Raw genomic sequence first — 27311 nt, forward strand, 5'->3', positions numbered from 1 at the left:
AGAGTCTCGAGATGCTATAATCCGATTGGCTCTGAGCGACCTCAATCACTTCCGTGTTGTTTCCGGGTTGTCCTGTCAAACGCAAATAAGAGTATTTACACCCCGACGCCCTCAGTCGCCGCCCTGCGTTGGTCAGAGCGAATTAAAGTCCAGAAAACAAGAAATCCTGTAAGTGAGAGTGAATGTCGTCTCACCGGGTGTTTTCGGATGCTTATAAATATTTTAGTGAATATTTATCCCCTTTTAGGGGGGTGATAGCTAAAAAAAGCATCGCAACATCTTCGAGCTTTGCTAGGTGCCGAAGCAGTAACCTCTTCTCCTCCGTTCTGCTAAGGACAAACCAAGTTCATGTGCATATTTTGATTATTTAAACCCCTTTAATAAGTATTCATTATCCTGTTACGTTACATAGGCGCTTGAGCCGTTCGTTTTTATGACGTAAAGAGCTTATTCGAGACACTTAAGACGAGGCTAGCTGGTTTTACTCAAACTGGGCTGACATTAATCCAAAGCGTGATAGCTTTAGCTGGAACTTCCTTCTGGTATGGTGAATATGACGTCACAGATCAACACACCTCTACCTGTGTAGATCTAAAAGCAAGTGGTTTTCCCATCATCCACTTGGTGTGAAAGGGAAACTAAGAATGCCAGTGGACTTTCTCCACGTGTGGAAACACATTCAGGAAGCCCATCATCTCCTGCTGAGTCATGATGAGTGTGATGAAGCTTCAGCACGAGGTGCATTCTGGTATTTTCACTCAGTTTCTGGTCCATCTGGCTGAACTGGACCCATCAGATGGGTCCCAGTCGAAAGATGCCCTCAGCGCTTATCACCTTTGACCTTTACAGCCTTCGCCGTTGATAATATGCTTGCAAGAGGGGTTTGGATTCCATGGCGTTCAAATAGGCTGGACAGTCTTCAATCTGCACGTCTTTATGTGTATTGGTTGAAAAAAAGTGTCTAAATTAGTTCCATAAGTGTTACAAGACATTGAAACCAGTATTGTGGTTTATATGACATCACCATGTCATAATGGATTTATAACAGGTGAACAATGGGGCTAATCTGGCTAAACTGGTTCACTATTAATATCATTTATGCTTTTATTTATAGCTGCATTCTTGTTTTTGTTTTCTACTCATGCATTTCATCAGTTGGTTAAATCACATGTTGTAATCTCAAACTAGGTTTTATACAGGCTTACTTAAAGGTTACTAATTGCACCAAACTGGCGCATCTGTGTTTGTTCTTTATGAACACCAATTCGAATCTGTTCCAGCGTTATTCAAAGTGTTAAAAGCGTTTCCAGGAAGGAGCTGAGGCTTTGCCAGAGCCGGTATCACGTTCTACTCATTACAGGGTTGTTATGAAATAGTTGAAACAGTATCCGGGCGTTCGCTTAATAATAAACTACACATACTGCCAGCTTTATTCGAAGGGAGATGATCCTGCTTTGTTTGGTATTTAGCGGTATGAAGTGTTTAGATACCCAAATCCAGTGTGAAACCAGTTCCCCGTGAGTGCGGGTTGCTGTTTGCACACATCGCCCAGAACTTTTCAAGTGGATGACATGTAATTTTCCAGTGCTGCACAATTCACTGGTGAATTGTCCTATTTTTTTTCCTACTGATCAATTTGTCTGACGTGGTTTCAAATGTCAAAAGTAATCACCAACTCCCGATAATGAAGGACTTGTAATGAGCAGAAACAGGAAACACTGTTTGTGAGTAGTAATCATGTAATGAGCAGTTATCTTTCAAATCACTAAAATAAGTCTGCTTTCAAGAAAGTATTCCAAACCTGGCATTTCAAACTTTTTGTTTGTATAGAAGGCGAAATATGTGGCAGGTTGAAGGACGATAAAGACGCTGCTCTGGGTGAAATAACAAATTCATTATCAAAACTTTCCACCGTGCACAGATCTGAGCGTTTGTGTTTAGTCTGGCCAACAGGTGACATAAACACAGGATTCTTTAGCTTGATTTGCAAATTTTTGGATCCTCCCACCACAGGTTCAGGTTACTTTCTCCATCTTCTATATCTTTCATGCCTTTCATGTCTCCCTTGAGGGGTCGCCCTTCTTTCGGGACTCTCGCTGCTTTGACGCCTCACCACGCTTTGCCTTCTCCTAAGGGCCTGCTATGGCGTTCAGGAAGGCTCTGAAACGGACGGCGTTCCTCGGCAGCGGGGTGGTCGCCACGGTTTTTGGCATCTCGCAGCTGATTGATTACAAGAAGAAACAGGTAAGCAGGCGGCGGCATCGCCTCTGCGCTCGCGTGGCTGAGATGTTTGCCTTTAAATGTAGGGTTGACAGAATACCGGTTCTGCAAAACAGAAAGTATCAGAGCTTGAGGGACAAATAGAAATACTTAAAACTATTGCTTGCAACTCCAGTACAGTTTTTAAAATGATGTATATTTTCTTCTGGAAATACAGAGACGTCCTTTCATAACAAGTTCTGTCTAGATTTCTGAATGTGTTTGTTCTTGTCTGAGGATTCCAGCTGCTGTGCTGGAGGCACGGCTTGAAAATGTATGCCTTTTATCAGAGTTTTTGTTTTTTTTCAAACATACTGCATCTGCATTTTTTGTTGTTTCACTTCCTGGCAGGTTTATTGTTTGACTTTTCAAAATAAAACCACAGCTTTGTCTCAGAAGAAGCCACTTCTGCACCTATTCTCCTTTAGTTCTCCTTCAACCCAAAGAAGGAAATACTTCCTGACCATCCAATATTTGTTCATGTTTTGACACAGAATATTGTGCTTCTTCCGTAATTGTGCAGTAAATCAGTATTTTAGCTGCATTTTGGTTGTTTTGTCTGACGTGTTTCAATCTGCAGGCCATATTGACGCAGTGAAATTGGCCTGAAAATGATGTGTAGCTGCATGACTCTTGTGAGGAATGCAGGACCTGCCGGAGGAACAATAGTGATGTTCTGACGTCTGATGAGGTCTGGACCGGGTCTGGTCTTATGGCTGGTGACACTGGGAGCACCAGTGACCAAGCCGCTGTGCTTCCCCTGACCTCACTTTTGCCTATTTTCGGCGCGCCTCACATCTACATGCCAGACTTTTATCACACTGTACCACCTAATGTGAACTTTTGTTTTTTGTCCCGTTGCGATAATGTCTCCTCTCGCCCATCGTCGTCCTCTCCACCAAGCCCGGAGTGGTAAGCAAGAAGTCGACCCTGATGAAATCTAATTATTTTTCACAATAGTTTGTAATCATGCATGCCTCTAATCCCAGTAATTGCAATGCTGATGAGATGAATGTCCGTCTTGTCTCCATTTTGCAAAGGCATATGGCTTGGAGAAGTTTTCATGCAAGCGGCCGATTGGCTATCATCACAGACCTGGCTGTGCCATTCACTGCTTTAACTTGATTACCGGGTGGGGGGTGGGGGGGCCACGGCGGCTCTTAATTCTGCAGAGGTGTTTTGTCTGTATGCATCATCAAAAAATAGACAATGATTATATCATCGTCTTGTTTGTGGTTGCAAACCTAAATTACCAACGCCCGCTTCTATTTGCAAGTCAAATGCCACGTTCGCTTCAAAGCAGCTTGATGTAATCATTTAGCTTGAAAACCGCTAAATAGAAAATCAAATCCATGCTTCATTAGATGTGAAATCCCACGTCCCCACATCAGAGGGGAGATGTGATTTTTTTTCTTCTTCTTCTTCTTTTTCTTCTTCTTCTCGTAGTTGTGATCATATCTTTTCTGTAATTATTTTTGCAACGGATATAAACGATGTTCAAAGCGCCTGGCATGCGTCGTTCCTGTTTCGTGGACGTCGTGAAGCTGCGCAGCATGCCGCCGCCACCGCCGCTAGTATCCCCTCAGCAGACCAATGCATCGTGATTGTTCTGCATTATGTTAGCTCTGGAGAGTAAAGGTGAAAATGAGACATCATAAGCACAGAGTCATCCCACGCTGAACTGCTCTTGTTCATCAAAAACATCTGTGAAGGATATTTCTGTAGGTGGAACATGATTATCTTTTTAAATTAAAAGTCCAGATTTTTACCATCAAGATTTTTATCTTTATAAAAAAGAAAGAATAAACATGCAGATGTTGTTTTTATTACCTCAGATTGCCGTCCTCTTTGAGTAAGTCGTTAGCTCACAAAACGAGCACAAAACAAGTGAATGCTGTCACAGATTGATACCAAATCAATAATGCATCACATTGGTTACCAGTGATTGTTCATTACACCGTGTCTAATTGTATGAGGAGATTATGATTATGTGCTTATGATGTTTCAGGACACACCAACATGAAAGCGTTGCTGCCATTTTCTGCCATTCGTTTTGGTTGCAAATCATTTTAACATTGTGTTTTTAATAGAAAATTAACATAGAACCTGTAGCCTCTGTGAGTTTAGCGTCATCGTGCTCATTTCTTTCATGCCGTATCCAGATGCGTCTGGCCCACGCGGCGGCGGAAGCGCGGCTGAAGGCCCCCTTCGCCGAGGAGCTTCCAACCCGGCAGGCGCAGCTGGAGACGCTGCGGAACACGGAGGAGTTTGACGTCCTCGTGATCGGAGGCGGCGCCACGGGAGTGGGATGTGCCTTAGACGCTGCCACGCGCAGTAAGATTCACACGAGCAGCTGGTGGTTGTGAATGTTTGGAAACCCAAAAATATAAATGATGCAACACAGCCGGTGTGGATTGCAGCAAAGCAGCCCCCACAGCAGGGGTGGAGGTCCGGCAAACCATAAATACAGCTGACATTTAGTTTTTTTCCACCATGCAGCCCCTGGTCATGTTAAAAAGTGAAGTAAACCCTTATTTACATTCATTTACATGCCTCTAATCCTGATTTATACCGGAATAATAAAAAGATTTCATGGTCCAAAGAAGAGAAAGAATGTTTTACGACATTTTTCAGACCTTAAGACTGCCCTCGTAGAGAGAAATGACTTTTCCTCCGGGACGAGCAGCCGGAGCACCAAGCTGATCCACGGAGGAGTGCGCTACCTCCAGAAGGCCATCATGAAGTTGGACTACGAGCAGGTTCCTCCTCTTCCTCTCCTTCCTCCTCTTCTTCACCCGCTGCCGTCCTCTTCTCTCCCCTCACCTTCTCCTCCTCCTGTCGGCTGCTGACAGTACATGATGGTGAAGGAAGCCCTCCACGAGCGAGCCAACCTCCTGGAGATCGCGCCTCACCTGTCTGCACCGTTACCCATCATGCTTCCTGTTTACAAGTAAGGAGACACACATGGTGGAAGGCACATTTTCTGGGTTGTTAATGGTTAAAAAAAAAACACCTTTTCTCTCCTCCAAGATGGTGGCAGCTGCCTTACTACTGGGTGGGGATCAAGATGTACGACTTGGTGTCGGGGATCCAGTGCCTGAAGAGCAGCTACGTCCTCAGCAAGACCAAAGCCTTGGAGCTCTTCCCCATGCTGAAGCGGGACAAGCTGGTGGGGGCCATCGTCTACTACGACGGTTTGTGTTTTCACCCGCTTCCCTTTTGTTTGGATGCATCTTCGCGGATGGAGGCGTGTGTGGACAGTCACCCAAAAGACCTGCTTCCTGTGTTGATTCATTCCTCACCTCTTATGTACCATAAACGACTCTTCAAACCCCCCCCCCCCCAAGTTCCTCCATGAGTCCTCTTGAAGGCAAAACCAGACACAATAGAGCTGACGTTAGAGCTGAAATATATCATCATTCACAATTTCCTGGTTTGAAAGTGATGAATTGAAACAGATTAAATTTCTCTTGCGGTGGAGAAAGATTCATTCTTTCTGTCTGTGGCATGTTAAACGTGGGGTTTATCCCTTTATTCGACTTTATTTTTTAAATTTCTCTTCTAAAGTCCCGACACATAAAAACACAGATATGATTAAGACATTTTATTCCTCCTCACTTTTTAAGATATCAGCCCATCAGACGGATAAATTGTTATAATTCCTGGGATAAAAAAGCGCTTGAGAATCCGGCGACGTCCGTCTGCGAGTCCAGAGGAACGGATTCAGCTCTAATGCGAACAAAAAGCGTTTTAGTTCCTGCTCCCAGAGGTTGTTTTGTACTACATTCGCAAATCTATAAATTCAACTGATGCAAAATTAAAAGAACGCGTGGCGTCTGGAGCTGTTTTTGGCCCCTGAATAAATTTTGACATGATAGGAATTGTGCAGAAATGGCAAAAGATAAGGCCTCAGAAGTAAATCCGGCCCCGGGGCCCCCACATCTCCACTGGTCCTGAACAGAATGTGTTGACAGGCTGGTCAGACGGCCTCTCTTCCCCGTGGCGGTAAAGGTTGAACAGAGAACTAGAGGAGGACCCAACATACGCTGAGTGTCCAGCTGAGTGTGAGGAGCGTTCGATGCCGCGGGGGCCTCGGCCGCTCGGCGCCATCGAAAATAACAAGTTTGCGTCCGCGGGTGGGGTGTCGGTGCAGAAGCGTCACGTCTACGGGGAACATCCTGGTGTTCTTTAGATCTGATGCTCCCAAACAGGCAAAAATAACTTCATTCTTGGTTTTTAAGGGATATAACTTGAGTTGTTGATTTAAAAAAAATACAGTTTACTCTTGATTAAAGAATTAAGAGTCATTTTAATCATTTTTTCGCTTTACATCTTCCCGTTTTTATAAGTGGATTTGCTGCAGGCTGCAAAAAGCCAGCACTTTGATTTCCCCCTCCCCCCACTGCACTTCCTTCATCTGCTCCGAGTGGGGTTTGTGTGTGTGTGTGTGTGTGTGTAGGGAGGGGGAGGGGGGGGTGGCGGGGCGTCTTTTCTCCAATTATGCCGTCTGGAACAATCACGCCGGTGACATTTCAAAATCTGACCTTCTCTCCCGGCGGAGCGGAATGGAGCGTCTCAGAGCGAGCTGCAGCGATTCCTCCTGCTGTCTGGGTGACTGCAGCGGCCGTTGCCGTCGACAACACGGCTTGTTTTTATTCACACCAACAACCGGGTCGGCCCCAAAAAACCTTCTGTTTGTGAATCGGTTTGATTGTACGAAACAAATCCCCGAGTAATGGAATATGAGTACATCAGGAGCGAAACCGAACGTCAGGTTGAAATTCAAGATGTTTGGACTCGTTTATTTTTAGATCCTGATCTCCTTCTTCTTCTTTTTAAAAAAAAAAAAAAAATCTTCTTCTTCTTCTTCTTCTTCTTCCGTCTCCTTCAGGGCAGCACAACGACGCCCGTATGAACCTGGCCATCGGCCTCACCGCCGCCCGCTACGGCGCTGCCGTCGCCAACTACACGGAGGTGATGCACCTGTTGAAGACCAACGACCCGCAGACCGGCAAGGAGAAGGTGTGCGGCGCCCACTGCAAGGATGTCCTCACAGGTGAGGGGGTGGAACTCATCAACCGACTACTTCCGGGTCCCTCCTCATCATCATCATCATCAACCCCCCCCCTCCTTCCACAGGGAAGGAGTTTGACGTGAAGGCCAAGTGTGTGATCAACGCCACCGGCCCGTTCACCGACGCGGTGAGGAAGATGGACAACCAGGCGACGCAGAACATCTGCCAGCCCAGCGCCGGCGTTCATATCGTCATCCCCGGCTACTACAGGTGCGCTCCTATTGGCCGTTAAACGCCTCGCGTCTCGTTTCAGATGTAAACAGTGTTTTCTCTCATCCTGAAGAGTAAATACTAATCTGGTTAAACTCTTTCCTGACCTATCGCTTCGCGCGCCGCGCCGCCGTCTCCTCAGGTGCGGCGGAGGAACCGAGCCGTTCTGTTCATGTAGGGCTTTTTTTTTTAAAGTTCAGCCAGAGCTTATTGAGAGAAACCCGAGGGAGTGCGAGCCCTTTGAACGGCGGCGGAAATGCCAACTGGCTAATTCTCTCCCTCCCTTTCGTTCGTCTTCTTCCCATCATCACCCCCACGCACTCTTCCTCCCCCCATCGCTTTGTTTTTTTTTCATTTGTGTGTTTTCTCCACTAAAATTGGTCTGTTTGTCCTTTTCTTGTCCTTTTCCTGCTCTTCCTCTGACCTTTAACCTCTGATGTTAGAAAGATATTAACAAATAAAACATAATAAAACTTGTAATTCTTCCTCTAATCAGTCCTGACAACATGGGTCTGCTCGATCCGGCCACCAGCGACGGCCGCGTCATCTTCTTCCTGCCCTGGGAGAAGATGACCATCGCCGGGACGACCGACACTCCCACCAAAGTCACGCCCCACCCAATCCCAGGGGAGGATGACATCAACTTCATCCTGAGGGAGATCCGCAACTACCTGAGCCCAGACGTAGAAGGTACCGTCCGGTTTTGTTGCTGGTGAAACGGTCAATCTGGGATCTGTAGTCTTTCTGAGTCGTGTGTTTGCGTCCCGCAGTGCGCCGTGGAGATGTGTTAGCGGCGTGGAGTGGCATCCGCCCCCTGGTTACCGACCCCAACTCCAAAGACACCCAGTCCATCTGCAGGAACCACATCGTCACCATCAGTGACAGCGGACTGGTCACCATCGCTGGTTAGTCGGCCTCCAGGAAGTGCTGGTGAATCTAAAATAAAGTCCTAAAGATTAACGTTCACGTTGTGCGTCCAGGTGGGAAGTGGACCACCTACAGGGCGATGGCTGAGGAGACGCTGGACGCCGCCGTCAAAGCCCACAACCTCACCGCCGAGCCCTGCAAGACGGTGGGGCTGTCGCTGGAGGGGGCGAAGGGCTGGAAGCCCACCTTGTACATCCGCCTGGTGCAGGACTACGGCCTGGAAAATGAGGTGAACGCACGGCTGAAACCAGCCAATCAAACCAGGAAGAAGATCCGAGCGAATGAAACATGTGAAACTTATCGGGGGGGTTTTATTAACTGAAGTAAAATGTCGCCAAAACGTTGAGCGTTTGGAGAGACGTAGCAGAAACGCAGACCTTTAACCTCCGGCGAGACACACGCTCATCGACAAACAAAGCTGTAAAAAAAAAAGAAAAAAACGGCGCTCGCACCGACAGCTCCGCCGTCTTCCCTCGCCACCGCTGACATTAAAGTCGCCGCTTTAACAACGCTGACATTTCTGCTACACAAAAAGACTCGGACACACGTTGAAGTGAAACTGCGCGGCGTTGCGATTTATCAGCGGCGTTAAGTAAGATCGCATTGATTCACATCGGCTTCGAGTCATCTTTCCGATAATTAGACCGTGTGTTTTCATTAAACTCAATAGAAACGTGGTTTCATGAAGAAAAAGCCGAGCGACTCCGCTCTACTTACTCCTCATTACAGGCGTTTCCGCGCCGGCTCTGCTGTTGTCTGGAATATTCCGAAAAGGTCACTGTTGGTATTTGGACAGTGTTTGCCCTTTCGCATGATCGGCAAGTCAACGATATGGATAGCAAACCGTCGTGGTGCGTGTGGTAAACATGTGACAATGACATCGACAAAGCGGGGCTAACGTTTAGCGCTTAACGCTGAAGTGAAACCCATCAAACCAGCAGCTGCCACTGCGGCGAAGGTTTTAACACGGGGGAAGCACGGAAGGGCGATCGCTGATGGTGATTATCTGTGTGTTTGCTCACCCTACCTGGGAGGGGGGGGCGGAGTGTCACGTTTCATATTTCTTTCCAGGTCGCTCAGCACCTGGCCTCCACCTACGGAGGAAAGGCGTTCGATGTCGCCAAAATGGCTCAAGTCACCGGACAAAGGTGGCCGATCGTGGGGAAAAGACTGGTGTCGGAGTTCCCTTACATCGAGGCCGAGGTAAACTTCCTGCAGGAGTTTGATGTCGAGGCTGAAATGTTGGGTGTCCTAAACTCCCTCCCCCCCTTCCTGTCTCAGGTGATGTACGCCATTAAGGAATACGCCTGCACGGCGCTGGACGTCATCGCGCGGCGAACGCGGCTGGGCTTCCTGAACGTGCAGGCGGCCGACGAAGCGCTGCCGCGGATCGTTCAGATCATGGGGAAGGAGCTGGACTGGAGCCAGGAGAGGAAGACGGTAGGAATGGAACCGGCGGGGTGATGACACGATTCATGTCAAGTGTGTGTGTGTGTGTGTGTGTGTGCGGTTTTGTGTAACACCATGATAACCCCGCTCCCGTCTTACATCACGCTTTAATCCCCCGGTAGGTTTTTGAAGTCTTGTTTCGACCCGTTCACAATAGAAAGGTCCACGCCCTTTATCCCTTCACAGCGAGGCTCTCTTAGTGAGAGAGATGAAGTGATACCAGCATGAAAACCAAACTCCCAGCTGCCATTGTTCAGCAGACGACAAGGGGGGGGGGGGGCTTCCTGAAGCACCGCGGAATAACAAATAAACACAACGAACGCAGAAAACATTCCATAAATGATCAGGTTTCTTCACTTGGAGAAGAAGCTTTAATCATCTGTTTTCTTGTGTTGTGATGGACTGTAATATTTATTTACAGAGGTGTAAGTCAAAAAAAAAATGGACGTAAATATTGAATTCGGAATAATAAGTCAGAAAGTTTCAGGCAAAGCAAAAACTGTCAGGATGAATTAATTTTACAAACTTAATCTGCAAATAAATGTCAAGAATTGATTCAAATTAAGTTTTAAGTTGTTGTTGGAACAAAAAAAAATAAATTCTGGAATCAAATTCCTCCTCATTGACTCAAGTATTGATTTGTCGTCAAGGAAATCATAAATAGATATTTAGCTGCAGCTAAACAGAACACGCGCGCACACACGCACACACAGATTTCGGGTTTAAATCCAGGTTTCGGGGAGTTTGGCGTTGAACAGTCGAGTTGAAGCGTCTCCACTTTCCTCCGTTCCAGGAGGAGCTGGAAATGGCGAGGAAGTTCTTGTACCAGGAGATGGGCTACAGGTCGCGCTCCGAGCAGCTGACCAAGACGTCAGAGATCAACCTGGACTACCAGGAGGTCGTCAGGTAAGGTTCTACTTCTACTCGGCGTTCCGTAATGGAGCCGGCTAAGAAGAAGCGTAACAGGAAACTCGTCTGTTGACCAGGTACAAGAAGCGTTTCCACAAGTTTGACAAAGAGAGCAAAGGATTCATCACCACCGTCGACGTGCAGCAAGTCCTGGACGTGAGTCCTCCCTCTTCATCTTCATCTCCTCCTCTTCTTCTTCTTCTTCCTGCCAGTCTCTCATCCACACACACTCGTCTGAATTACGTGGCATCGATCCGGCTCCTGTTTTCTCTTCTCTGCAGAGCATCAACGTCCACATTGATGAAAATTCGCTCCATGAAATCCTTAATGAGGTTGACCTCAACAAGAACGGACAAGTGGAGATTGATGAATTCCTGCAGGTACGTAACATGCAGACAGCGATCATTAAGGTGGGGGTAGGAGCGGGGGGGTGGAGGGGATCATTTCAGGAGATATGCCACCTTTTTTTTTTTATTGTTTAACCCTTTAAACGCTGATTCCAATTATTGCTTTCATTTTTTATCTTTTTTTGTGAGAAATCCAGAATTGGTTTCAATTTTTAAAAAAAATTTAGATTCATCATCAAGTTTCTGTGGTGAGTTTGAAAAATAATAATAGATCTACATATTGCATTTTCAACCCCCACTGGTGATGAGTGCAATTTATTCATATTTAAATCAGGAACCAGGATCAATCTGCATCGGAATTTGACCAATATTTCGGCTGCATTTACCATTCCTTTAACTTTTTTGAAGGAAATATAATTTATTTGAGGGGAATTATTCTATAAAAATAAAATTTTTCGTGCCTGCTGAGGGGAATCATTAATTCTGGCGTCTGCGGAAATAACGGGTAAATAGAACATCGTGGTGAAGGTTTCTAATCGCCCTTTTTGTCAGGCTTCACAAATCTTATCTGAAATCTGGCTTAAGTATTCATTTCAGCCAAATTTGATTGAATTAAATTTAAAAAAAAAAAGTCCAACTTTAATTGATTAAGTTCCAGCATTCCTGTTCCCTGCTATAAATACTCTTTTCGGTTGATGCCTCTCATACATGCCCTTGCTGTCGCCGGAGCAGCGACGCAAATCACACGTATCATTAAAAACGACGGCGCCGCACCTGAGATTTGAACACTTCAAAGAGAAGGTGAGAAATCCGAGCTGGATGCAGTTAATTAGAAAGACAATCCATGTCAGCACCTCCCGCGGCGCGTCCACGGCTCCCGCGTTCTCCTGCCGCTAAATTACTTTCTCACCCGAGTCCAGGAAGGAGTCATTACGGCAGAGCGTGTTGACAGCCGTTGATTTAGTCTTCATTAGTGTCTCGGCTTCTTTTGCTCCGCCGTGGGGGTGTAGGGGGGGACCGACTGACCACCGGATGAAGTCAGCTAAGAAGCAAAAATACCTTTTTCTTTCGCAGCTGCGTGCAGCAAATTAAAATGTCTAATCATGATTCTCATGTACACTCTGATGACGAATGTCTGTTTTGTGCCTGTGTGGACGCCCGGCCTTCACGTGGACGACTTTAGGGAGGACCAGCAGGTACATGTGAGGCCCCGGATGGGAAAGCAAACACTCTCAATCCCTGCCAGTTTGGATGTAAAAGGGTTTTCCTCTCACTTTAACACCTCGAAACAAAAGTTGCACGAAACTTGGAGTCTTCTGGTGAACAGGGAGGAACGTGTCTGAGAAGACATTTTAAAAAAAGCATCCAAGAAGTGTTAAAGCTGTACTAGGAAACTTTTTGCTGAATGAAGATGAATGTGGGGGGTTTTATATTTCCTTACTGTTGACAAATCCTGTGAAAAGACAAAAAGAAATTGATGAAATTTGATCTGTTTTTTTTTTTTTTATTATTAAAACAACAAAAACTGAAAAACACATAGATTTAAATGAAAAAATGATTTTGATTGAATTTCGTGTCAGAATTATAAAACTTTCAAAAGGGAATACCGCAACAGATTCGTGAACGGAGTAAAAATTTGTTTTTTTTTCTACGTGAGTGAACATTTACACCCAAATTTAAAGTGAAGGGATTTGTGGACAAAAAGAGGAATATAGAATAAAACCTTTATCCTGTACAGATTGGGGTGATAACCCTGAATGTGATGTCTTTAGATGCTTCCTAGCCGACCTGTTTGTGTCGTTCTGTGTCTCCACTTAGAAAAGTTCCGCCTGGTTCTGCTTTAACACGTAAAGAACCCGGTTGGTGTTGGTTTCATTTCTACCTGCTAACGTCTGGGATGTGACGGTGATGACGGGTATTTGCACGTCTCCCCCTGAATCTGTTTCAACACCGTTATCGTCCTCTCTTTTGGTGTAGCTGATGAGCGCCGTGAAGAAGGGGAAGGTGTCGGACAGCCGTCTGGCCGTCCTGCTGAAGTCGGCGGAGGAGACTCTGGATAAGAGGGCGCCGGTGGCGGTGGATCGGAGCGGCGGCGGCGTGTGAGCTGCAGACGACTGCCTGAATCTTCAGCTGTTCGTTCTTTTCAAGGTGGTGATGACAACAACAACAAAAAAAAAAACAAAAAAACGAAAAAAGAAGGGTCTCATGCAAATGAAGCGATTTGAATGACAATAATGCAATCAAGCATATGTCAGGACACATTTGGCCAAATCAAGTGCAGACCAGCGTGTTTTAGGTGAAACGTCCGATGATTGAGACTGAGATTTCTTTTTTATGAAGTCAGAGGGGAGATCTGACTGTCTATCTGTCTGTCTGTCTGTCTGCCTGTCTGCCTGTCTGCCTGTCTGTCTGTCTGTCTGTCTGCCTGTCCTGGAGTGATTGCTTCTCAACGTCAGGTGCCTCTGACCTTAAGCAACGAACAACTCGTCTGTCTTCGTTTTATTCATCGTCACTGCGTCTGTTTCCCTTTCACTCCTTTTTAAATCTTCGGTTTTTACTCCGATCGCCGTGGAAACGTCGTTCTCACTGAGATGCAGCTCAACTTTTTGGTTACGCTTTATTTTACGGGGGCCATTATTCATCGAAAGTTTCCTGCAAAGACTCATTTTAACTTGAAAACGAGTCTTATCTTCATTTCAAGTTCAGTTTCTTCAAATGCGCCAAACTTTTCACTCACTTCAGAAATATTTTGCCAATGAATTCTCGATCTGAATGATTCCCGGGTGGTTGGTGCTACGTTTACCTTTCAGACACAAGAGAGGAATCGATTTTACACAAGAAAGCGAAAGAAAAAACCCACAATTTAATATCCCAATGAATAAGTATTTAGTTAACTTCTAGAGATATTAGTTCACCTCTGATAGGGAAAGAATTCCCGGTTCCTTCCAGGAATTCCTTTGTGGACCCCTAAAATAGAGTTTTATTCCCGTGTTGTTTCTTATTTTTTCATGTTACAAGCACTGGAAACGGTTCTTAAAGCGCTCCGAGACGCTTCTGGGTTCGAAAGTCTTCTTGCATGGTTTCGGCTGTCCGCTGCACTGCCTGCTGATTCCCGTGAAGACGTTTACATGACATCAGGTTAAGCATCGCTGACGAAGGCGCTTTGAAATCACCGCTAGACGTCTTTCCTTTTATACTTTGGTGTTATTTATTCCTGTCGCTGTAGCCGTTTGCAGGCACAAACACACCAACAGAGATTATACGTCTGTCAAAGGCTTCTATGTTTGAATCTTACTAAGTGGATAGCATGATATATATGAATGTTTTCTTATTAATGTAAAGCAAATCCTTTATTTTTAAGTGGAGTTTTGTCAGAGTTTTGACTTTAAATGCTGTTTTAACGCACATACTGCTCTTATATAATCCTGCATGCTGTTAACTTCACTGTTTGTGACAAATTAAGACGTTTTTAATCCAGCATGAACATTTAAGCACGTATGAATGTTTGCACCTTGATGTGCCTAAAACTTTTTCTCTACGCCACACACGAGGAAATTAGTTAAAGTCGTTATTAAGGACGAATAAGTCGAGTGTTTTGTGTGTTTTATCTTAAGGAAGACGGCTTGTTGGAGGAATTAACCACCAGTTTGTTGATTCATCGTGTTTTTAAGACTAATTTTGCACAAAGAGTGAGATTTAAAAAATCTTTTTTAACACAAAGCAGTTCAGACTTAATTTAATCTGGGAGTTTTTATTGTTAAAACATGAATATTTTATTTAATTTTACTTCCTCTGCAGCTACTCGTCATCCACTTCCTTTCCTTTCTCTTCATTTGCGTTGATTTGCTTTTTTTGCAACCAACCAGAGTGATTTATCTCATGGATGAACTTTACCTCCGATCATCTTATTATTGCTATCATTTAATCAAACGCAACCTTTAACATTTGTTTAACGCAGTGTTTTCAGTTTTAACGTCACAAAGAGACTGAAAAAGACGACTCAGGTATCGCAGTAACACAAAATATATCTGTTTTAATCCCTCCAACATGGCCGCACTCTGTTGAAGGTTTTGTATCTGTGTGTGTGTGTGTGTGTGTGTGTGTGTGTGTGTGTGTGTGTGTGTGTGTGTGTGTGTGTGAGGACTGCTTAATTACTGCCTTCATGTTGATCTGTATTCAGATTTTCTATGGACTTGAACAGAATCATTCCATAGGTTTCCTCCCTAGCACCGAACACTGTAACTGTTACCCAGGTGTGTGTGTGTGTGTGTGTGTGTGTGTGTGTGTGTCAGTGTGTGGTCACATGGGGGTTCGGCGACAATGCCTCGTCACCGAGGACCCTTCAAACTGCCAACGTCAAGAATAACTGGTGGGCAGAACGACTTAAATCCACATCCTGATGTTTGATTGTCTCCTTTGGATGAAATTTCATCTTAATCCAGGCTCAAAGAGAATCGTGTTCCGCTGCTTCTGTCTGCTCCAAAAAATACTGTAAGACTCGGAGGCTGACTCCAGGTTAAAAAAAAAACAAAAAAAAACAACAACTCAAAGCAATTATCTAATTAAATGTATCTGGTTGCTGTCAACGCTTTGTCTGGTGTCATTCATACCTGGCGTCACGGCGACAGAGACGTCATGTGACCGCCTGCGAACAGGACAGACGAGACGCGTTCGATTCGTCGTCACTGCAGAGTTCAAATAATTATTCCTGCTCTGAAAAGCGACTCATGGACTTAATTCAGATTGAATATATAGAAGTAAGGAAAATATTTTTAAATTAATTTCTAAAGATAATTAAGAATTAAAGCGATAGATTCAAACTTTTTAGTTAATTTTATCTGACAGGAGCACATTTAAATTTAACGAAGTAGATTTAACTATTAATGGATAGATTCATGTGAATTTCCAAGCCTTTATGCTAAGCGAAGCTAACTGTGGCTCCTTGTTAAATGACCACTGATTCGCTCTTCTGATCACATGACAGGATGACTTCCTGTTTTTTGGAAGCACTTGATCTGTTTTGTGTTTATTTGGATACGATGCAGGCATGTAATTGTAAATCATGGGATGGGGTTCATCTTTTTACACACACACACACAGACACACACACTGAACGCCACCCATTGGCTGCCTGCAAACTGGGTGAAAAACATCCTTTTCTCCCTAAAGGTCACGGCGAGATTTGAATGACAGCTTTAAGTCCTGCGTTCATATTACAATCTGCAGCGGATTCGCCGTCGCCGCCGCCGCCGCTTCTTCGGAAAAGGGCGGGAGAACAGGGAAGCAATTAATGGTAATGAATAACAGGACAAATCTGGCTGGCATATGACCGCTAATGCTCTTTCTTTCCTCTGGAGGATTCGGACGGCGATGCCAGCCGCGCCGATTAGCCTGCCCACACACTATGACTATGACTAATTGAAAAGCTTGGAGGATGATGGGGGGGTGTCAGCGAACACCCCCCCCCACCTTAAACTGAAAGGTTATTTCTTATCTACATGCATCAAATTGCTCTTTGTGAGCAGCTGCTGGTCTCCAAAATGTTCATTTCTGAAATCCGGTGTGGGAATCTGAAAAATTTTGACAAATTTTTAATTAGTTCCGATTTTTAAAAAAAAAAAATTCCTTTAAGAAGTGCATTCGAAAGAGAAAAAAAAAAGAATTTTAACACTCATTCACGGAGGATCCGGCCAGGCCTTCTTTACACCTTCCCATCTGAGCCCGTCTGTAATTAGAGTGGAAACGATTCGCCATTTTCCTCATGAAAATGTTTTCTCTTTTTTTTTTTTTACAGGTTTTAATTAGAACTGTGTGTAAGAGCGCTGGGATCAGGCGTCCCCACAACAACTGGGCAAATCCTCACTTATATCGCGAATAATTCTAGTAAATAAGAAGATAATTAACTGGGAAATTAATCACGTCGGCCTCTTGTGATCGAGTTCAAACATCGATGCAGGAGAGGAAACTGCTTTGAATTTTATATGTGGTTATTCAGTGGGTTTGTGCTGTCGGGGCTCATTTAAAGTTATTAAATCAAATTATTTTTTATACATAAAGCATCCAAAAAAAGCTTTGAATTGATTCTCCTGTGAAGAAGTGACGAGAGCGTGAAAAACGGGTGAAACAAATGATGTGAAAACGTGTTCTTTTTTTTTTTATGGGGTGAAGCGACGCTCAAACCTCTCTGGGCCACAGATGAACCCCCCCATCCCACCCCCCCATGACATTTACCTGGGTCATTCACAGGCTTTATGTCTGTCAGCCTGTGGACAGGAAGCTCTTTCAGTTGCATTTCAATGGACTCCTGTCAGTCAAGCCGAAGACGAGGAGAGTCTTCCTCGCGGCGAAGAAGACGAGGGAGATGAAGATTCGACAGAACCCGTTTGTCTCCAGTCGTGTCCAAAACAGGCCGAACGTTGCCGCAGGAATGTGGACGGCGAATTAGAGCGTTTAATGACGCCAGTCAGTGGGACGCATTCCATGTCCTCCTACGCGGCGATGTGAAGAAGAGTCTTGATGAAGAGCTTCCTCAGATCGTGTGACAATGCTGCCTTTCAGGCCGCAGGAGATTCTGAGTGGGTTTGAATCTCGAGAGGTGGAGATCAGCAAGATCCAGTCTTGATGTTCTCTGTTTCCGCCTCAGGGCTGTGAACCCGACAAATACAAGTTCCAAAAAACTGAAGCTTTAGCGCAGAGAAATCTGAGGTTATCGGATCAAACCCTAGATTTTTGATTCTCTCCAGTTTTGTGAATATAACATCACACAAAGTTGGTTAGCGCTCATGAAGACAAATCCAGTCTTAACTGGCTGAGCTAATGAGTAGATAAGTGGGAGGTTGTGGGATCAAATCCCAGCAGTTACAGGGAAAATCTTTTTAAATTTTGCTTCTGCAACATCAATGATATATGTCATTTATATATGACATATAACTAACAAAGCAATAAACATTTTAGCTGAGGCTGCTGTATCTCTTATCTTTTAATCCCAGAAGCAGGTTTGAATCCCAGCGTCTTCAGTTTTCATTGCTGACGCTTCAATCCCAGTTCGGCTCAGACGATCTTACATGTTTGTCCACCAGAGTGTAGAAAGTTCCAACAGGTGGAGTCATGAAACCAAGGTCACGCTGGACACAGGTAAGGGGAGGAGCCACTGCTGTCTCGATGAGGCGCCATTAGTCCGTCCAATCACCTGCGTCCACCTAAAACAACGAAACATGGAAGCGTCAGAGCCACATTTGGTACGTGTAATTACGCACACAGGACGAATTGTAACGGTGAGGCACAGAACGGGAGCACGTCATGTCAGCCGATGACGGGTCACGTGCGGGACTGTGCGCCGTGGCACGCGTCAGTGTTCAAAGCAAAACAATGTTTCTACCCACAGTAGAATCAGTGGGAGAAACAAACCCCCCACGACGAGAACCCCCTCCATCACCGTGTCTGCTTCGCTGACCGTCGGAGAACAGAACTCCTGTAATAATATAATAATATAACACACACCTGTGTCAGATGGGTTAGTTCACTGACTCCTACGTGAAGGGGATTTTATTAAATACTTTATTGTCAGGTAGAAGCAAACTGCAGTCAGGATCAAGAACTTCAACTAATAAAACTCATTCCACTGCAGAAACGAGACGAAATTCAGTTGTAAGTGTGGCATCCTGAACATTTATTTAGCTAAAGTTATGTTCAGAGTTGTTTTGTGTCCATTTGTTCAATCGGTTTGGTTTCCCCACCATTATTCTTAATATTGTTTATAAGTTCATATTGTTAGTTTTCGGTCACCTACGAGACACACCTGCTGCACCTGGAGTAAACGTCGCAAAATACCCATTTACGTCAGCAGGTGTCAGCACCAGCGGTGAGAGGAACGGAAGGCCGCTGACCTCCGGTGAGTCAGGAAGTAGTGAAGAGAGTGGGTGCGCGCGCGGAGATAGCGAAGAGAATTAATGTCGGACCTAGCGAGCGATACGTACGAACAGTTCGGTTACGAAGAAAATGAGGAGGAATAACGTGACACTGTGGATGTATAACAAACTCAATGGATGTCAATAAAATCACTGGCACCTGCAAGAACGTTGTCATCATTGGACGAGTGTAACATAAATTTGGCGAGCTAGCCAGGAGAGAGTCGCTGTAACAACGACGAAGACGACACAGCCTCTGTCCAAGAAAAACGGAAAAAAAAGAGAGGTGGAGCAGCCCCAGGATGAGGTCAGTGCAGTTTTGTGGACACTTGGCAGGCCAGAGCTCATTTAAGTGTGCTAGCATATCAAGTGCAGTGAACCAGCAGGGGAGGGATTCAAAGGACAGTCCCGTCGGGCCCTGGTTCGGCTAGCTGATCGCACGTGGGATGAAATAGGAGTGAGTGAGGAAACGCACGTGTTCCAGCAGTTCATAAGTGATCAACAGTCATTCATACTGTAAATTCATGAAAATGGTACTGATGATGCTGAAAGTCAAGTTGAGCCAAGTGAAATATAAAGAGTGCAAGACTTCACGCTGCCCATACTAAGAACCATACTTAGAGGACATTATAAAGTGGACTCATCATCGGACTTGCTCCACAGAATCATGAACATATACGAGGATCCCAAAGAATCAGCCCAAAGCTTTCTGTTCACGGCAATCGAACTCAGAGAAATGCTAGTGTGGAAGTCTGATGATGATGCCAAAGGGGAACAGTTCAGCTCAGATTTAATCCAACATAAATTCTTACGCTCATTAGAGATTGGTTTACTGAGTGAGGGAGTGAAATTGCAGTCAAAACCCCACCTTGGCAACCCCAAAGTTACAGATGAAGTTCTGATAGAGAAGGTAAATGAGGCTGCCAGTCTTGAGCTAGAGAGACAGAATAAGCTTTGGACAAACATTACAGTCGAACCACCCAGGGTGAATGAGGTACACCTACAGCAGTCAACCAACAACACCCAGAACAGTGAGAAAGACACAAATGTTGAAATACAGTCGACAGAGAGTGTGGGAGCTGCCACATAGAATAAACAGGGACAGAGCAACGGTACAGATCAAGAGACTGTTAAACTGATTGACAAGGTTGATGTTCTTGAGGTGAAAAAAATTTCTAATGATATACTGGAAGCAGCAAAGTCCAGGCCCAGTACAACCATCCGGCCATCACCAGCTACAAGATGGGTTAAAGGGTGTCAAGTATGCAGAGAAGCTGAGGTTGGTGGTGACACACGTAGACACTGTTTTTGTTGTGGGCAGGCAGGACACCTCTCCCATGGCTGTAGGCAGAACAGGTACTTTCAGGGAAACGGGAGAGGGCTGCTGAGTGGGGACCCACAGTAGCCCATCCACTCTTAAGGTCCCGGCCAGACAACAACAGATCCACAGAAGCCCACTCATCTTCTGGATTCCGAAGGAAGTCTGTATCCCTGCAGAAAAACTCTCCATTAGAACCGCCTGAGTGACCACACAGATAATCTCCCCGACCTGTCACAGCCCAATAACAGAAAGCTCTGCAATGATTCACAAAGTGGTTATGTGCCCAACCACATAACCACTTTGTGAATCAAGCTCATCAGTCTCATTGGAAGATGATGTCTGGTCCAGTGCCACTTGGACAACATACCAGTTAAGGCTCTATGGGACACTGGAGCTCAGGCAAGCCTCATCAACAATCACTGGCGAAAACAACACCTCCCACATAGTACTGTCCGGCCCCTATCTGAGCTCTTGGGGACAGAACCACTGGTAGCATTAGCTGCTAATTGGAGTGAAATTCCATATGATGGGTGGGTTGAAACAGAATTTTATCTAGACTGTGACACACGCCCTGAAGAGAGACTCTTAGTTCCAATCTTAGTGTCCAGTGACCCAAATGTTGCAGAACAACCCATCATTGGATTTTATGTGATTGAAAAAGTAGTGGGCAAATGGGGCAAGCAGCAGCCGAACATGTACAATTTTCAGAGAATGAGCAGAATCAGTGACAGTGAAAACAGTTAAGTCGATGTTAAAGATATTGCAGACAGTGGTCTCAAATCGCAGTGTGAGAACAGTGCAGGCAGGAAAGTAGGGCTGCCACAAACGATTATTTTGATAGTCGACTAATCATCGATTATTTTTTCAATTAGTCGACTAATCAGATCATACGTAAATTGAATGTAAAACATACAGCTCATCACACCAGCATGAAGCTGCTCTTATGTAACCATCAATACTTTTCAGCTTTAAGTGTTTAAGGCATATGCTAACTAAAAATAAAGACAATTAAGATGATAGTTCATTAAACCTTTAATGAAATATACTTTTAGCAACAAACAATTGTTTAACTGCGTAGCATAAAGTGCAAACAGCTGAGTAAAATAAGGAAAAGGCACTTTGCTAAACAACACAAAAATAAATATTTCAGGTTTATTTTTTAGTTTTGGCATCGAACATAGCAACAATGAGGTAGGCACCTCTAACTAAGGAATTATTACAGTTTTGGTCTCACTGACTCAAATATAATAAAAGTTCATTTTGTGCTCAGTGCTCACAACTGTATTCAACTTTACTACACTCTGACTCTATGCAATCCCAAACTGCACAAGGCTCTCATTCATAGCCAGGAAAGTTAGCAATTCTACATGTCTTGGAGAAAGGCTTGCTCTCTTTGGAGAGCAGATGTTCCCTGATGCAGAGAAAATCTGCTCCGATGCTGTCCGCCACCAGCATGTTCAGTATGGACTCAGTCAGGACATTTGCTTGCTGAGGTGTGCATGTAGCTGGCTTTGTAACAAAGCCGTCCATTGAAGTATAACCTACTTTTATAGCACTGAAGCAAAACATTAGCGTTACCACATTTCCTATTCAAACACATCACTGTTGTAGCGTTACAGAAAACACATGAAATATGTGTGCTGAGGGCGGCTAATCAATGAATCGTCATCGCTAATGTTAACAGCTATATTAGTAAGTAGTAAGTTAGCTCTCTGTTTACGCTAATATTAGCCGCTAACTACCCAGTTAGCTTACCGAGACGACGGTCCCTCTTCATCGTTGCCACAACCTGCTTCCTTTTCAGGTGCTTGAGGATCGCAGTTGTGCTGCCGTGGAAGGCAACTTCTGTCTTTCAGATATTGCATTGCACACTTTTCTCTTTTTTTTTCGTAAAATGCTCCCACACTTTTGAGGTCCGGTGCCGCCGGGTAGCCATGACACCAGAGCCCCTCTGGTATAACTTCCAGTGACATCACGGCTGGCCCCGATTACCTCTACTGCGCAGGTGTGTCAAGGACAGAAAGGCAGGCGCGGCCGTGGAGGTGCCGCAGCAGTTATGAGAGAAAAACAAAGATTAAAAACAAAAAAACGACGCATCGACTATTAAAATACTTGTTGACAATTTTAATAGTCGACATAATCGTGACTAGTCGACTAATCGTGGCAGCCCTACAGGAAAGAGGGGAATACGCCTGGCTGCTGAGCAGACTACTACCACATTTGTTCATGCACGTGTAGGAGCCCAGTTTACAGGAGAAAACCTGTTGTTTGTTCCCAATGTCCTGTCACAGCTGCTGGAGGGTCTTGTTATGCAAGAAGGGCTGGTCCCTATCACAGAGGGAAGATCCATGTACATCCTAGTCTCAGTGGCTAACAATACAAAGCTTGATGTCATGCTAAAACCTAGCACTATTCTGGGACACCTAGAAGAAATCAAGGCAATGTTCCCCATCACAGCAGAGACCCCAAAAAAAGAGACACTGAGCACAAAACAGTACAACATCCTATCCAGCTAAATGAGGTATCTAGCCACCTGCAGTAGAGCCACAAGTCACCTCACTGGGATCCTCCGGTGAAATTAGACCATCTCAGTGGGGACCAGCAGCAGATTGTTAGGCAGTTGTTAAGAGAGGAATGTTATGCTTTTACCTATGACGACAAAGATGTAGGATGTATCCCCAGTTTAAACATGCGCATCCCACTGCATGATACCTCACCTGTACAGAAAAAATACATATCTGTGCCAAAACACCTACACCAGGAGGTGAAGGAATACCTCCAAGATCTGTACCGTGGGTGGATTTCAGAGTCAAGGTCACCCTACTCCTTCCCAGTTGTCTATATGCGGAAAAAGCAGGTGAATTAAGGCTGTGCTGTGACTACAGGGAATTCAACAAAAAGTCAGTGCCAGATAGACATCTGATTCCCAGGATCCAGGACATGCTCGACTCTCTGCATTGCAGCTCCTGGTTTTCTGTCCTCGACCAAGGCAGAGCATATCACGGGGGGTTCCTGGACCCAGAGAGCCATGCCCTAACAGACTTCATTGCACCTTGGGGATTGTATCAATGGAATCACATACCCTTTGGCCTCAGTTCAGCCCCAGCAGAATTCCAAAGAAGTATGGAGAACTGTCTGAAGGGTGTTCGTGATGAAATCTGTCAGCCATACTTATTCAACAACCATGTGGACCATGTTTGTGCTGTCCTGCAGAGATACCAAAAGCATGGTGTCAAACTTACTCCTCAGAAATGTGAGGTGTTCAAGCAGAAAGAACGCTTTCTTGGCTGCTTTCTCCTCCGCTGATATCATTCGTATCAGCGGAGGGGTAATCCATGGACCCAGCTTAGATAGCTCCGGTCCAAGCTCTTGAGGACAAACCACCAGCTACAGTGGGTGAGTTAAGCAGATTCCTTGGTTTCCTCTCCTACTACAGGGCCTACATTCCTGATTTCTCTAAAATGGCAAAACCGCTTTACCTGCTGCTGTCCCTGCCTCTGCATAGAACTGAACCTGTTTCAAAAACTAAGGGGAAGAGGGGGAGTACGGAGCAAAAAGGTCGACCACCACCCAGCACACCTATCAGTTGGAGTCAGAGTCACCAGAATGCCCTTAACGCATTGATTGGCTGTCTAACAGAAACCCCCATTCTGGGCTATCCTGATTTTGCTGAGCCATTCATGTTGCATTGTGATGCTTCACAAGAGGACCTGGGAGCCGTGTTATATCAGCAAAAAGAGGGCAAGATGAAGGTAATTGCATATGGCTCACGGACATTAACACCCCCTGAGAAAAATATCACATGCATTCTGGGAAGTTGAAATTCTTGACCCTAAAATGGTCTATTTGTGAACGCTTCAGAGACTACCTTTACTAAGCCCCACATTTTGTCGTCTACACCGACAACAAATCCCTAACATATGTCCTGACAACAGCAAAACTCAATGCAACAGGCCATCGTTGGGTAGCTGAATTGGCTGACTTTCAACTTCACAATCAGGTACCAACCTGGTAAAAAGAATGCAGATGCAGACGGCTTGTCCAGGTTACCCCTTGACATACACCAGTACATAGCCCAATGCACAGCGGAAGTAAAGCAAGATATAATCAGGGCTACTGTGGAAGAAGAAGAAGATCATCTTTATTAATCCCCTTAATGGGGAAATTCCTTTTTTCACTCTATACATGACTTTTTTGTGTTACATACAGGATATATTTGTGCAGGCCCCTGAAACACACAACACACAAGGGGCCTGCGAGCATGCAGTTAGTAAACACAGCACAACAGTACATGGGGAGGCAGAGTGAAGGGCAGCCAATTCTGGTAGCGCCCCAATTGAACAACTTGTAAGGGGACGGTGCCTTACTCAAGGGAGAAAGGGATCCCCTTTACAGGGAACCTGCTGGAATAATACTAAAAGAGCGTAATCTGTGAGCGTGGAAACTGAAGGGTGTTCTTGATGAAATCTGTCAGCCATACGTAGATGATAACTTAGTCCACTCACCCTCATTCAACAACCATGTGGACCATGTTCGTCCACACGTGTGCTGTGACTACATGGAACTCAACAGAAAAGTCAGTGTCAGATAGGAATAGAAAGTGGAAAGTGCAGTTTTACAGCGACAAAAAAGCCTTTGTCATCAATCAGGCTGCAATTAGCTTAGTGCAAGACCCCACACCACTGTCTTCAGGAAAAATTGTTCTCCCAAAAGGAAATCAGAGAGAAAGTCAGGAGAAAGATGCTGAGGTTTCTCCCATCCATTTTTTCCCCTGTTAAAAGGGTTTTTGGGGGGAGTTGTTCCTTATCCGATGCGAGGGTCGCACTGCTTGCAGTGCACAAAGGTCAGAGGGATATCGTCCATGTGCAGATTGTAAAGCCCTTTGAGACATTGTTTGTGAATCTGGGCTATATAAAAATAAATAAACTTGAAACTTGAAACTTGATTGGTCGTTTCTTGCATTTCAAAGTCAATGAGGTCGTGCTCTGAAAGCAGAACCCTCTGATGTCAGAATCTTTCGTAGACAGTGGAACAGACTGCATGTAAATGATGATGGAGGGCGGCAGTGGCTCAGCGGTAGAGCAGACGTCTTGTAGACAGATCCCCCCAGCCCCAGCCATCGGTGGATCGAATCCCGCTCCCGCCAGGATGTCACCAGGTGGTGGGAGGTGTCAGCTCACCCCAAAGCCACTGCCGAGGCACCCTTACAAGCTGCTCAATTGGGGCACGTTCCAGAAGCCCATGCCTGTCACTCTGCCTCCCTGATGTGTGTTGTTTGAAGGCCCCCTTGTGTGCTGTGTTTCAGGGGACCTGTGTATACACTGATTGTTAAAAACTGACACAACAACATGTACACCTGAGTGACTATGTAAGGGGGATGAACCACACAAAGAAATGGGACATCTTGGTGCAGAAAGAACTGTGGGACTGGTAAGAGACAGGTTTTATTGGCCAAGAATGTGGAGCATTTTGTTATGCATGCCTGTGAGTGTTTAAAGCGGAGACGACCAAACAAGCCCACCAGAGCCCCATTGACCTCTATCATCACTACATGCCCTTTTGAACTTGTGTCCATAGTCTTTTTACACCTTGAGACCTGCAAACATGGTTATGAGTACATCTTAGTAGTCATGGACCATTTTACATGTTTTGCGCAGGAGTACGCAACCAAAAACAAGTAAGCAAAAACAGTGGTGGAACAAGTCCTCAATAATTCACCACGACATGGGGAAAGAGTCTGAGAACCAGATGTTTTCCCAGCTGCAAAAGGTATGTGTGGATCTCACACAACCCCAAATCATCCACAAAGTAATGGCAGGGTAGAGCGTTTCAATAGAACACTGTCCATGTTGAGAATGTTAACTGATGTTGAAAAGACAGACTGGAAGAATTCGCTGGCAAAAGTAGTACATGCCTAAAATTGCACCAAGAGTGAGGCGACAGGGTTTTCCCGATACTACCTGCTGTTTGGCCGCATGCCACGACTCCCTGTAGACATTTAACCTACCCTCCCATAGAAGCAAATCAGCTATGGAGAGTATGTAGTAAAATGGCAGTGACAAATGAAGGAGGCTAATGAAATTGCATCAGCAACAGCTCAGAAAGAAGCAGCAAGAGGTAAAAGATATTATCATCCTAGCAGCAGAGTCCTACTCCACAACCTCACAGAAAGAGGAGGACCTAGCAAGCTTCGTTCACACTGGGAAGATGCTGTGTATGGGGTGGTGAGTCAGAAAAACCCTGAAATTCCAGTTTTTAAGATCAAACCAGAGAGAGGAGACAGAAGTTGCACAGTACACAGAAACTTTTTGTTCCCATATGATAGCTTACCAGTAGGGAAACTAGGGATAAAAGAGCAGGACAAAAGAAAGAGGACTGAGACAGAGGTGGAACTCAGTAACAGGCACGATGGGAGGAAACAGACAGAGAAAAAGAGGATGAAGGTGAACTGGTGTGGAGGTTCCCACACCGACATAACTTTGAAAACAGAAATGATGCTCAAACTCTTGAGACTGAGGCTTCTGTACAGCAAGTGGGAAGACGGCGGACAAGGTTCAGTGATCCAGAACGACCAGCTATGGATGATAAGGAGGAACGTGAGCTGCAAATATCCCAGAATCATCAGAATTTGCAGGAGAAACAAATAGAGCGATTATCTGATGAAGAAGAACGATACCAGCAAGAAGGCAGAGATTCTGACACAAATCTGCGGCCATCACCTCTGGCACAGCGCATCCACCCTCCAAGAGAGCGACGGCGACCAAAGATGCTGACGTATGAGACGCTGGGACAACCTACTGTCAGACAGGTCGATATTGGCAGCATGAAGATGGGCACAACAACACCTTGCTTACAGACTCTGTGGAGACCATGGGTTCCCACAGAAATACATACAATTTGCTAAAGAG

At 45.1% G+C, this 27311-nt stretch overlaps 1 protein-coding gene and 1 non-coding gene across 3 annotated transcripts; one reads left to right on the top strand and one right to left on the bottom strand.

The window, feature by feature from the left end:
* Positions 1-71: 71 nt before the first annotated feature.
* On the top strand, positions 72-15761 carry gpd2 (glycerol-3-phosphate dehydrogenase 2 (mitochondrial)). Of its 2 annotated transcripts, XM_068309326.1 has the most exons (17): positions 72-168; positions 2135-2244; positions 4422-4593; positions 4894-5018; positions 5112-5209; positions 5290-5453; positions 7151-7315; positions 7399-7543; positions 8040-8233; positions 8314-8448; positions 8524-8699; positions 9542-9673; positions 9752-9910; positions 10713-10825; positions 10906-10984; positions 11110-11208; positions 13153-15761. In XM_068309326.1, exons 2-17 carry the CDS (start codon positions 2143-2145, stop codon positions 13276-13278), a joined length of 2184 nt encoding a protein of 727 aa, XP_068165427.1. In that variant the 5' UTR covers positions 72-168; positions 2135-2142; the 3' UTR covers positions 13279-15761. The 2 variants fall into 2 exon arrangements, with proteins under 2 accessions (XP_068165427.1, XP_068165428.1); XM_068309327.1 differs by lacking the exons at positions 72-168; positions 2135-2244 and adding an exon at positions 2379-3171.
* Positions 15762-24780: 9019 nt separating this feature from the next.
* Positions 24781-24837, bottom strand: LOC137591692 (U7 small nuclear RNA). Its single transcript, XR_011034704.1, has one exon. It is a non-coding gene; the product is annotated as a U7 small nuclear RNA (small nuclear RNA).
* Between the last annotated feature and the right edge of the window lie 2474 nt (positions 24838-27311).

The sequence above is a fragment of the Antennarius striatus genome, chromosome 24, assembly GCF_040054535.1.
Source record: "Antennarius striatus isolate MH-2024 chromosome 24, ASM4005453v1, whole genome shotgun sequence".
Classification (NCBI taxonomy): Eukaryota; Metazoa; Chordata; class Actinopteri; order Lophiiformes; family Antennariidae; genus Antennarius; species Antennarius striatus.

Coding starts and splice junctions, on each gene's coding strand:
- gpd2 (XM_068309326.1), top strand. CDS start 2,143: ATGGCGTTCAGGAAGGCTCTGAAACGGACGGCGTTCCTCGGCAGCGGG. Junction 7,316..7,398: donor CTGCAAGGATGTCCTCACAG/GTGAGGGGGTGG, acceptor CTCCTTCCACAG/GGAAGGAGTTTGACGTGAAG. Junction 8,449..8,523: donor CGGACTGGTCACCATCGCTG/GTTAGTCGGCCT, acceptor TTGTGCGTCCAG/GTGGGAAGTGGACCACCTAC.